The sequence below is a fragment of the Mesoplodon densirostris genome, chromosome 1 (assembly GCF_025265405.1).
Source record: "Mesoplodon densirostris isolate mMesDen1 chromosome 1, mMesDen1 primary haplotype, whole genome shotgun sequence".
NCBI classification, from domain to species: Eukaryota; Metazoa; Chordata; class Mammalia; order Artiodactyla; family Ziphiidae; genus Mesoplodon; species Mesoplodon densirostris.
This window is the reverse complement of record NC_082661.1, coordinates 9,218,298-9,230,178: the sequence shown is the minus strand read 5'-3', so window position 1 is coordinate 9,230,178 and position 11,881 is coordinate 9,218,298. Positions and strand designations below refer to the sequence as shown.

Genomic DNA, 11,881 nt, shown 5'->3' with positions numbered 1-11,881 from the left:
GTGGAAAGTCCAGGAAAATGAGAAAAAAAGTAGGGCAAAATATACACTTCATTTGAGCAAATCGTTTTTTCTCCACTCCAGTTTTGGTCAACTTCATGGGCATATGCATGTGCAGTGGAAGGGAGACTAATTTAGCTCTGTAAAAGTACTGACCAAAATAAGGTTTTTGTGTCTGAGAGATTAACTGAGATGGGGAGGGCCCCAAGAGTATCTTTCCCTCCTACTATTCAGAGGACAGGCCAGGCGTCGGCCCCAGGGAGACTACATTTCCCAGCGTGCCGCACACGGACGGGCGAGGGCGTGAGCGCAGCCTTGGCGCGGTGCTCTTTGGGAGTTGTAGTTTTCACTCGTCCGGCACCTGCGCGGGCGCCTCAGCCTGGTGGTGAAAGCAGGCCACGTGACCGGAAAAGCCGTCCTTCGCCTTTGCGCCGGAACAGGTTGCCTGGGTTGACCGACGCCCGGCCACCGGGGCGGACCAATCGGCTGCCTAGAGCGAGACGTTGGCGTTTGAAATCAGCCAATGGCAGGCATTGGCTGGAACTTCCTCCCCGCCCCCTTCGCCCGGCCTGCGAGAGCTTCGAGGGAAGCTAGGCGGCAGCGAGTAGCGGCGAAGTTGCTTCTGAGGGAGCCTAAGGTAGCGGGGAGAGGCGGCCGGGCGCAGTAGCGAACTCTCTGGGTACCCCTCTACCCCCGCCCCGGGCCCGGAGCTTTCGGAGCCGCCCTCTGGGAACCGGTTCCTCTTCCAGAGGCTTTCTTTTACTTCAGGAGCACGCGGGGCGGCAGGCCCAGTGGGGGAGGCCGGGGTGCAGGAGCCCGCGGCGGGCCACGCTGGAGGCTGGAGTTAGGGGTGCGGTGGCGGTGGCCCGGCCGGCTGGGGCGTTTAGGAGGGGCGGCGGGGGGTGGGGTGGGGGGAGATGAGGCTGGACCGAGGTGGGCCCGGCGGTTCTGCGCAGGCGCAGAGGCCGTGTCTGCGCCTTCCCTAGGCCCCGCCTCCGTGGGGCCCCCTCGCTGCCCCTCCGTCGGCGAGTCCAGCCCCCGGACCCTTGGGGACTCACTGGGCGCTTGTTCCGTAGATGACCGGTTCTAACGAGTTCAAGCTGAACCAGCCACCCGAGGACGGCATCTCCTCGGTGAAGTTCAGTCCGAACACCTCCCAGTTCCTGTTGGTCTCCTCCTGGGACACGTCCGTGCGCCTTTACGATGTGCCGGCCAATTCCATGCGGCTCAAGTACCAGCACACCGGCGCCGTCCTGGACTGCGCTTTCTACGTAGGTGTCCTCCGTTTCCGCTGCTGCCCCCCTTTAATATTCTCGGTCTGATGTTCCTGGTCACCAGTGTCCGTTTTCCGCTGTTGGGCAGAGGCTTTTGTCGGTGGGGTCATTTGGATAGCTCCCCTCCCTTCCCCCAGCACCTACCTTGAGCCCCAGGTACTGTCTTTTTGTTTGTTGGTTTGGTTTGGTTTTTGTGTGTGTGTGTGTGTGGGGGGGGTTGCGCCGGGGACTTGCAGACGTCAGGAATTCGGTCTCCCCTTGTGTTCTAATGGCGTAAGCCTGCAAACCTTTTGGACGTAATGTGTCTGAAACTCACAACAAGACAGTAACCTTTGGCTGTCTTGTTAAAAGGAAGGTCTGTTTGCGAGTACATGGGAATGCCTGTTGTCTGTCAGCCAGTGTGGTGAACAGTTCTTCCTTAACTTGCTGGCATAGTAGTTTTCTCAGCTCCTTAATTTTTTGTACTGTTTTTTTGTTTGTTTACAGCGAGTAGCTGAGCCCAGTGTACCTCTCGTCCTGAGCATAAACTGGATAGTTGGCTGTAGAAACAGGAATTTTTAAATGCTTTTTAAAGCTCTGTAAGTTTTAAATGACTTGCAACTTTATTTTGTAGGATCCAACACATGCCTGGAGTGGGGGATTAGACCATCAATTAAAAATGCATGATTTGAACACTGATCAAGGTAACAGAGCCACGTTTTTACCAGTTTAGTGTTTTCTTAGTTAGTGCTTACTTGTAAATGTTTACTCACGAAGAGTAGCTCCTGAATTGCTTAGTTCCTAAGTTGCTTAGATACAAGTAAAAATGGCTTGAATTTAGGACGTTTTCGTTTAAATGATAACCATTAAATTACAATCACAAAATACTATGCATGTATTTTATCAGTGAAACTCGTGATCTCCATCCACAGTGTTTACATGAAGTGGCACGTAAGTACTTGACCTTTCCCTTGCTCTCAGAAGGGGACTGGGTCCCGCAGTGGACTCCCTTTCAGTAGGATTTTTCTAGGACAGTACTGATGTCTCCACGTTCTCTTTTCAGAAGCTCATTTAGTTTAGACTGAAGGAAGATAGGTTTTAAAAAATTTAACATTATAAAATGGTCAACCCTGTCCAGATACCATGTTAACCCCGCTTGTATAATTGTTTAGCATAGAATGTGCTTCAGTTGCATTTATTGAATGAAGGACAAGATGACACGTTTTCTTTTAGTTAATTTCTAAGAGAGATGAAACAACTTACCGAGATTTTTATGGTGACTTTGGAGCAGAATAGAGATTGGAATGGAACCCGAATACACAGAGCTCTCTAGTGGAGGTTTTGTTTTCTTTTTTTGGTATATGCATACGTTAGACATAGATGTACTTGAAGGACATGGCAAGGCACAGAGATATGACTAACGAGCATGAGTTGGACAGTGGGAGGATGGATAGAGGGTGGGCACTATATCTTATCAAAAAAAAGAGAAGGATCCAATCAGAAGAGGCTTTTGCATGAAAGCCGTTTTGTCATGTAACTTACAACTGCAGGTGTTTGGTTTTGTTTGCTAGCAGCTTATTCTAGATAGGAAGTTAGCTTGCAGGTCTAGGTTCTATTTGTTTGAAAACTCAGGAGAAAAAAAGCACTGAAAAGCAAACAAAAGTTTTTGGTGTTAGAGACCGTAATTAAGGGAATTAGCTGTTTATTCTCAGAAGGTCATTGCTGAGCTTCACGAGGTACCATTTAAACAAGAAAAAAAAGTATGTATTTAAACAGGTAGTTTTCCTCTTTGAGGATCAGGGCCACATATTGTTTGTTCTTTGTTGTATCCTTAGCATGTGGTATAGATTCTGGCACATAGTAGACATTTAGTAGATGTTAGTTGAATGAATGAATCAGATAGGGTGAAGAGTTGAAATTGAGAGGAAAGAAATTGTGTATTAGAAATTTGACCCACCATGAAAACCAAGTGGGTTAATCATAAGACTCCCTGCCTTCCTCATCCCCAGCACTCAGATAATCCTGTTACCACTTAAATAAGTTTCTTTGAAACATCAGCTTAACAGTGATAAGTTTTATCCAGATCCATTCGACCAGAGTTCTCCACTCATTGGTTCATTTCATCAGGTATTTCTTGAGCACCTACCGTGTATAAGAACCTGTACTAGATAGTCAGAACTGTAGAGTTAAACAAGGTTCCTGATTTGAAGGAATCTAGAATCAAGTGAGGAAAATAACAAGTATGCCACCATTTTAATGTAATCTGAAACTGAAGTCAGCTTTTGGTATTACCATGCCAGTGAATCAAGCTATGCACTGTCAGGTGAACAGAGATGAAAGGGTGACTTTTCGTAGTCATGGAGAAATTTTTCTGTGTGTAGTAGTTCCATTGAGTGGGTGGAAGCGGATTCATTACAGTGCAGTGAATGTTTCCTTCTATTGTTCACTTGAGGAATCTTTGTTTACTAAAGCTAGGTGTGGTTTGTTGGTTTGTTTTTTCCTACAGAAAATCTTGTTGGAACCCATGATGCCCCTATCAGATGTGTTGAATACTGTCCAGAAGTGAATGTGATGGTTACTGGGAGTTGGGATCAGACAGTTAAATTGTGGGATCCCAGAACCCCTTGTAATGCTGGGACCTTCTCTCAGCCTGAAAAGGTAGGCTCTTGACATTCGTAACAGGAATTACGGTCCTTGGGGTGGTTTGACTTGATAAATGTTTGATGAATATGATGTTGAATTTAGAGGTTAAGAGTTGATGAGTCTATTTTACAAACTCAGCTAAATATGTGAAGGAAAACTAATTTTGGTATTTTGGTCAACACTTTCTGTCAGTTGTCGTGTTTGTACTGGATAGCAGTAGTCCTAAACCCACTTCCATGTATTAACGCTTTCAGTCGTAGGGCTGAGAAGCAACTTTTCAGAGAAGTCATTTAGCAAAGACTGTTCCATTGCCTTCATTAGGGTTTGACGGCCCCAAACCAGGAAGTGGGATGGAGCATCACTCATTTTCACTTACAACCTGAGGTTTCTCTTGAGTTGACTAAGAGGGTGAAGTGGGTTATCATTTGAAGTTTAGTGAAAAAGATGTCCTATATTCCCTGGCTTTTACCATTTATTTATTTTTAATACTAACAGATGTAGTTTGAAGGCTGTAGTGAAGGAAGCTTCTTAAAACTGAAACTTTGTGTATTATCGTAACCTTTTGATCTGTACAGTGGAAGTGTAATTGAGCATTCTTGTTGTATCCTTTATCAGACTTTATCAGGTGGTAGTTAATTTTAAAGATTGATTGTTTTAGCAGCTTAAAGGTATTCTTCCCTTGAGTCTATTTCCTCAGTGTAAATATACTGTTCAGTTCCTGTTAGCTGTCATTATATACTGTAGTGCATCCAAAGAGCCGTTAGTTTTGTCACATCACATTCGAATCTACTCCTGGCAAGACCTTTGTTCAGAATAAAATAATTGCATTGTTTCTAGTTTTGATTTATGGTTGTATGTAACATGTTAAGAGCTGTGATAAATTGCTGACAGAATATCATGTAATGGACAGCCACACTGAATCAAGCTGCTTATTGGTTCAGCAAGATTCATTATGTCACTTTTTTTAATACTGTCTTTGATAAATGTATATACCTAGTCAGTAGCATGACAGTGTTTTTACTTGATTTATGATCTGTGGAGATAGAAGGCACTTTTAGAAGCTTGTGTGTCACCTGTAAAGATTTAAGGTAAAATTCCCATTCTCGTTGTACTGTTATCAACTGATCTCTTTCTGTGTTTTTTTAAATTTGGTGTTTCATATGTCTTAGGTTAATTTCTGTTTTTTCTGCAAACATGTTTTCTGAATAAACAGTGGTAAATCTTAATATGTCTCTTATTGAAATACGCTTGTGTTAAATCTACTGTTTTGAATCTTTTAAATGTCTTGTTTTTCCCTTGGTCAAATTAGCTGTTGAATTTAAAGGCCAGATTGTAGAGACTATGGGGTCGTTACATTGTGAAACCCAATTTGTTTTTTTCCTCCGGGCTGGTGGTATGTGGTTAACACATTAGTGATTACTAACCATAAGGTTTAATTACTGAATGTTAAAGAGATGTCTTACCATGTCATGAGGCCTCTTCATTTTTTATAGTGGTTTTTCAGGTTTTAAAATATTAGATTAGAGTTGCTTATTAATTGAAAGTAATGATGAGGGCATAGTTATAAACCTGAAGTCTAGACTTTAAAAAAATGATTTAACCTGATCAGGAACATACGTTTTGCTACCATTTTCATGAATTTGCTATCTCTATTTAGTCCCCAGATAACATATTTGAAAATAAGTAACTTTAAATGCTTATTTGCAGGAAATTTTGTGATTTGTTTTAAAGGAATGTTTTTGTGGAAGTTGTTTTGATATTGAAGCAAAGGAATTTTGAGGGGGAATAAATAGATGCTTTTAGGGAATAAAATGCTTTTTAAATTTTCCCTGAAGATAACTCTGACTTGAGTGTTCAGTATGATTTAAGGGTATAAGAATGTGCCTTGTCATATGCCAGACTACTATCCTTGTCTTTTAATTTTGAGTTCATATGCCACCAAAAGCAGCTAAGAAGCTAATTAATGATAGCTCTCTCTCACTCTTCCTGGGAAGGCCTATTTATTCAGTGTGACAGCTGGGAGAGTCAAGATTTTTAGAGTTACAACATGAAATCCTTCCAAAAGGTGGTCATAGAAAAATAACTTTGAAAATGATTGTTTTATGAAAAGCCAGAAGCCCATTGAAAGCTATCTTGAGTTGTTTTTATGGCTTTATTATCTCCTTTTTGAGTATTTTCTACAATTTTATATCGTCACTGAATGAAACAAGAGGGCTGTAAAAACTGTTTAATAATTGAACTTGTTTTAGTAACGAAGAGAATTGTTTCAGAGATGCTTTCGGAGAGTTAATTAGAATGTGCATTACGTGATACTTGGTTAAGTATTAAGAATATCTTGTGTTTATTATTTTGTGCCAATTGGTTTATGTAACTGTAGCATTTAAAATTTCGTACCTGTGTTTGTGAACCTGATCAGCTAACTTTTTTATGGTTTTATGATTAGTGGACTTTATCTTGGTGCGAAATGCCATTTGCAGGCAAGCAGATGATTTTCAGCAAGTTTTGGTCTTTCTTGAAAGGTATATACCCTCTCAGTGTCCGGAGACCGGCTGATTGTGGGCACCGCAGGCCGCAGAGTGTTGGTGTGGGACTTACGGAACATGGGCTACGTGCAGCAGCGCCGGGAGTCCAGCCTCAAGTACCAGACTCGCTGCATACGAGCATTTCCAAACAAGCAGGTACTGACCGCTCCTCCCTGTGCCTGGGGAATTTGAAAATAAGAGGATCTTATATGATAATGATTTGGTCACTTCCTTTTAAAGCTTTGCTCTTTTTTTTGAGTAGTGATTTAGAATTTGTTAGATTTAGAATTTGTTGTTGTAAATTTTTGACAGCCTTTTGTTAAAAGGTGGTGTGTTAACTCAATTTCAGAGAAAGCTTTGATGTTCAGAGAGGACACGTACTCTGCCAGTGGCGAGAGGAGAGGTTTTCAGATCCCTCGGGGATCCTAGTCCAGGATGCTTGACCAGGTGTACAGTAATCAGAGAGGGTTTTGCAGGTATTTTAATTTACAAACCAGTGAATTCAAATTTAAATCTGGAAATATAGGATTATGGAATTTGCTGTTCTCTCTCTCTCTCTTTTTCTTTCTTTCTTTCTTTTTTTTTTTTTTGCACCTCTTTGTACCCTAATGCTAATAGAGTTTGGTCAGTCTGCTAGCAGACCTGGATTTTTCTTTTCTAAAAGAATGCCATTGAGGGTAGAGAGGCGTTGTCTCTCATATAATGACGAACAGGGTAGGTCACCCTTCCCATCATCGTTACTAGATGAAATGACACTTTATTAACCTGCTCTTTCCTCCCCAAATCCTTAAAGTTCAAAGGGAAGTTGGTGGCGGGGTCAGCTGCTGTAGGAATTTTACAAGAGGAAAAGTCATTAAAAACAGTGGATCTCTTTGGAATCTAATCGCTATCCTTTAGTGCTTGTCAGAAGGCTAGTACCTCAAATGGTGACCACAGTTCTTCTTCTCAGGATATTGTAAATTTCCACTGAAGATAAGGAATTGCAGTTATGTGAAACTTTAGAGATTTAAGTGCATGATTAAAATATGCTTGCATTTATGAACGTTATTATGTCTTCTATCTAAAATTTTCCATCAGAGTTTTTCCAGTTCATAATGGAAGTTTAAAAGTAACATTTTACTGATATTTTTTTTCCTCCATAAGTAGTTTTTTAGGAGTAAATCTTTTTCATACCTTGAAGAGCTAAAAATATAGATTTCATATTTATCTTCATCTCTTACCTTCTTTGACATACTATTTCGAGGCAAAGTGAGGAAAGGTTTGAAATTATAAGCCACTTTTGAACATCACTGAAAATCTGTGTGGTTTGTGTGTACACTTGACTTGGTGTAGTTAAATGCGAGGGGCAGGATGACCAAGATGGAGGGCTGGTTTTCCACTTGGTTTGGATTATTGGTGCCCTCAGTGAAGGAGACACAATCCTCTTAGAGTTGTTAGAGGTGAGGAGGCGTAGAGCAAAGAAAAATGTATTCCAGCTGATGGAATGAATTCGAGTCCCCTTCTGGACGGGACGACAAATAAATGAGATGGAAACACTTTAAAATTCCTGTTGAGGTTTGACAGAATAACTCAGCATTTTGGATTGCAGTGTGCAGGGTACTGGTAGAACGAAGAAGGCAAGTGATGGTGGCCTTTTATTTATTTACTTGTAATGAAACAGGTATAAGTGTTCTTAAACTTCTGGAGTGATCTTAACTATGTTAGTACAGCGTAAACACGTGGTTAAAACCTGGCCGTATTCTCTTTTCATTTTAAAAATAATCATCTTTCTTTACTGTGGGCTGAATTTGGGAATTGGGTTGAGTTTGGGAATCCAGGCCTTGTTTTGGAAGCTGGATTCACCATTTGTGTCCTCTGATTTCCTCTTGTCAGGGTTATGTATTAAGCTCTATTGAAGGCCGAGTGGCAGTTGAGTACTTGGACCCAAGCCCTGAGGTACAGAAGAAGAAGTATGCCTTCAAGTGTCACAGACTAAAAGAAAATAATATTGAGCAAATTTACCCAGTCAATGCCATTTCGTTTCACAACATCCACAATACCTTTGCCACAGGTATGCTAACCTGTATCTAGTTGTTAAGATAACATCATTTTGCTATTAATTGAACACTGCACATTTGTACTTGGGCAGAGTTTTAAAAAATTGTGCTTGCTTTTTATGATATTTAAAGGGAAGAAAATCTTTTCTTTTTGAAATCTGTTTGAAATTACTTGCAGGTGGTTCTGATGGATTTGTAAATATTTGGGATCCATTTAACAAAAAGCGACTGTGCCAGTTCCATCGGTACCCCACCAGCATTGCGTCACTCGCCTTCAGTAACGATGGGACTACACTTGCAATAGCATCATCGTATATGTATGAAATGGATGACACGGAACATCCTGAAGATGGTATCTTCATTCGCCAAGTGACAGATGCAGAAACAAAACCCAAGTGAGTATGCTTCACCTGTATTTGAGCCTTTACTTGCATTCAACCCAGGATTTATTAATTTTTCTAAATTCATGAATAGCATTGTTGATGCCTGCTCAATATTACAGCTGACTCTAGGGTTGGAGTTGATTTTATCTTGTTCTCCCAAGCTTTCAATATCCGTAGGTTGATAGACGTCTGATGGATAAAATTGTGCCTAGTTGTTTTGTAGAGAAGAATGTCAAACTCTCATTCTTCTTGAATAGGCACTATTATTTGAATCTCTGGAGTTATTACTAGCTTACTGCTTCAAAATTAAGTTGAGGAATTCAAGAATAATTTATTGTAGCAAATTCTATTTAAGATATTTAAGAATTTGAACTACCAAAAATCTTCCCTCTCCACAGAGGTTGTTTCTTTAATATTTACACAAAATGAATGACCTTCAGGTCTTACTGGAAATTCAGAGTAATATGGCCTTGCCTGCAATAGCAGATTTCCTTAGTTTCGAAATTTTCATAGATGTCTTTGGCTCTTGGTTGTAATTGCTGACAGAGAGGAACCATTTCCATTTTTTGGTACCTAGGGCAAAGCTTTTTACTTAATTACCTGCACCAGGCTTCCAGGCTTAAGGGAAACCTGATACTTAGGCACTTGTTTAACCATAAAATACCAACCCCCAAGAGTCTTTGTCCTGTTCCTTGTCCCTGTCTACTCAGGCCCTGGAAGGAAGTCCTCAGTAAATATTTATGGAATAACTGAGTGTTTTCAGGATTCCTGTACCTCTCTGAGTTAGAATGGTATAGAGTCCCCTTGCTAAATTGGTTGAGTCCCTGAGAAGGGGGCAGAGTATTAAATACTCAATGTCATGTGTGCTTTTACAGGTTTGACTTTAGAACAGACTTAGCATGTGAAGCCTGTTGGATAAAGGGCTGTGTTTGCATTTAATCTCTCACTTCTGTATCTCTTGTCCTGGCTGGCCATTTTGATCTCATGCTGTTCTTTTTTCTTTTGAACTTGTAGGTCACCATGTACTTGACAAGATTTCATTTACTTAAGTGCCATGTTGATGATAATAAAACAATTCGTACTCCCCAATGGTGGATTTATTACTTTTAACAAAGAAACCAGGGAAAAATTTTAATTTTAATATTATAAGAACCTGAAAATATTGGAAAAGAGGTTTTTATTGCTTTTTTTAAAAAACAAACACTTTCTTTAGTGCATGAGATGGTTTGATGGTTTGCTGCATTTAAAGGTATTGGGCCAAACAGAATTGGAGGGCAGCGACAGCACTTTTGAGAATCAGTTTTGACCTTGATGGGTTTTGTTTCCATTGTGGAAATAAATGTTTGTGAATAAATGTAGGTAGTAAAACCCCCTTTGCATTCTTTGTGGACCTTAAATGGTAGAGAAAAAGGCTCTTGAGCCATTTGTTTCTCTTGCTGGTTATAGTTGCTAATTCTAAAGCTGCTTCAGACTGCCTCATGAGGAGGTTAATCTGCAATTAAACAATATTTCCTCTCGGCCGTCCATTATTTTCTGAAGCAGATGGGTCATCATTTCCTGGGCTGTGAAACAAAGCGAGGTTAAGGTTAGACTCTGGGGAATCAGCTCATTTTCAATCTTATTAGGGTGCAGAAGGAAAACTAATAAGAAAACCTCCTAACATCATTTTGTGACTGTAAACAATTATTTATTAGCAAACAATTGATCCCAGAAGAGCAAATTGTTTGAGTCAGTAATGAGCTGAGAAAAGACAGAGCATATCTGTGTATTTGGAAAAATAATTGTAACGTAATTGCAGTACATTTAGACAGGCATCTATTTGGACCTGTTTCTATCTCTAAATGAATTTTTGGAAACATTAATGAGGTTTACATATTTCTCTGACATTTATATAGTTCTCATGTCCATTTCAGTTACCCAGCCACTGGTGATTAAGGTTAAAAAGAAAAAAATTATAGTGAGAATGAGATTCATTTCAATATAATGCCCTGAAGCAGAACATGAACTTAGCTTGGCCTATTCTAGGTAGTTCTAAATAGTATTTTTCTTGTCACACTTCTTGTTTTTTATTTATATTATTTGCAAATGTATGTTTCTGAATGGTACTTGGACCTTTACTGAAATTTATTTTTTCCATGATGTATTTAAAAAAAAATTTTCTGATACAGAGAAAGGTCTTATTTTTATTTGTAAGTATTTCAGTGAAAACTTAGTGTAAGTCTGAACCCATCTTTTGAAATGTATTTTCTTCATTGCAGGTCCACCTAATCATCTCGTGAAAGTGGTTTCTCTATGGAAAGCTTTGTTTTGCTTCCTACAATTACATGCTTATCCCCTAAGGGATGCGTTATAGTCATTGTGGACGCGTTATTTAGTATGTGGATTTCTCTGTTTTCTGTCTTGCAAAAAACTTGTCTGTGTGCCCTTTCATACTGACTGTGTGTAGGATGAGGAGTCTTTGTGTCCTTTTGCAGTAGTCTGAAGAATTGTTTTACCCCCCAGCAAGCCCAGTTGCTGTGTATGAGCAGCTTGAGCTCTTTTTGTAAAATAACCTAAACCTGTTAATTCCATGCTGTCTAATAAATCAGAGATTCAGAACGCTTAAATGTTGGATGTTTTTAAATGTTGGTAATTAATGTAATTTACTTCATAAAAAGGCTTCTGTAAAGCAAAACTCCCTTCATCAAGGGCCTGGTGGGGATGCCATTGTACCTTTAGGTCCACACTGCCTCATTTAATTATGTCTATTCTGATGTACTTTGGGGATTCAGTCTTGAATAAAGTGATCTGCTGGAGTTCTGCCATTTCCCTCGTGCCCTCTCGCTGGATCAGCAGGGCCCTCGAGCCAACCGTGCAGCTTCACGGGACGGGCACAGACTGCCTGGCAGCTGCCGGGCGCCTTTTGGCGTGACTCTCCCCCGGTAGTGCTGGTGCAGCCGGGCTCCGGCAGCTCGCCCAGCCTGGTGCTGCTGCAGCCAGCGGGCGCACTTGCAGCCGAGTGACAGACCCGTCTGTACTTATCCATCAAATGCTACATCAGAGTGAAG

At 40.7% G+C, this 11,881-nt stretch overlaps 1 protein-coding gene across 2 annotated transcripts; it reads left to right on the top strand.

Annotated features, from left to right (window-relative positions):
• The first annotated feature begins 556 nt into the window (after positions 1-556).
• BUB3 (BUB3 mitotic checkpoint protein) lies at positions 557-11,440 on the top strand. 2 transcript variants are annotated; one of them, XM_060098489.1, is made up of 8 exons: positions 557-634; positions 1,074-1,268; positions 1,885-1,954; positions 3,757-3,908; positions 6,413-6,571; positions 8,288-8,465; positions 8,630-8,846; positions 11,093-11,440. In XM_060098489.1, the coding sequence occupies exons 2-8, from the start codon at positions 1,074-1,076 to the stop codon at positions 11,100-11,102; spliced, it is 981 nt and encodes a 326-aa protein (XP_059954472.1). In that variant the 5' UTR covers positions 557-634; the 3' UTR covers positions 11,103-11,440. The 2 variants fall into 2 exon arrangements, with proteins under 2 accessions (XP_059954472.1, XP_059954463.1); XM_060098480.1 differs by lacking the exon at positions 11,093-11,440 and adding an exon at positions 9,849-10,222.
• Positions 11,441-11,881: the final 441 nt, after the last annotated feature.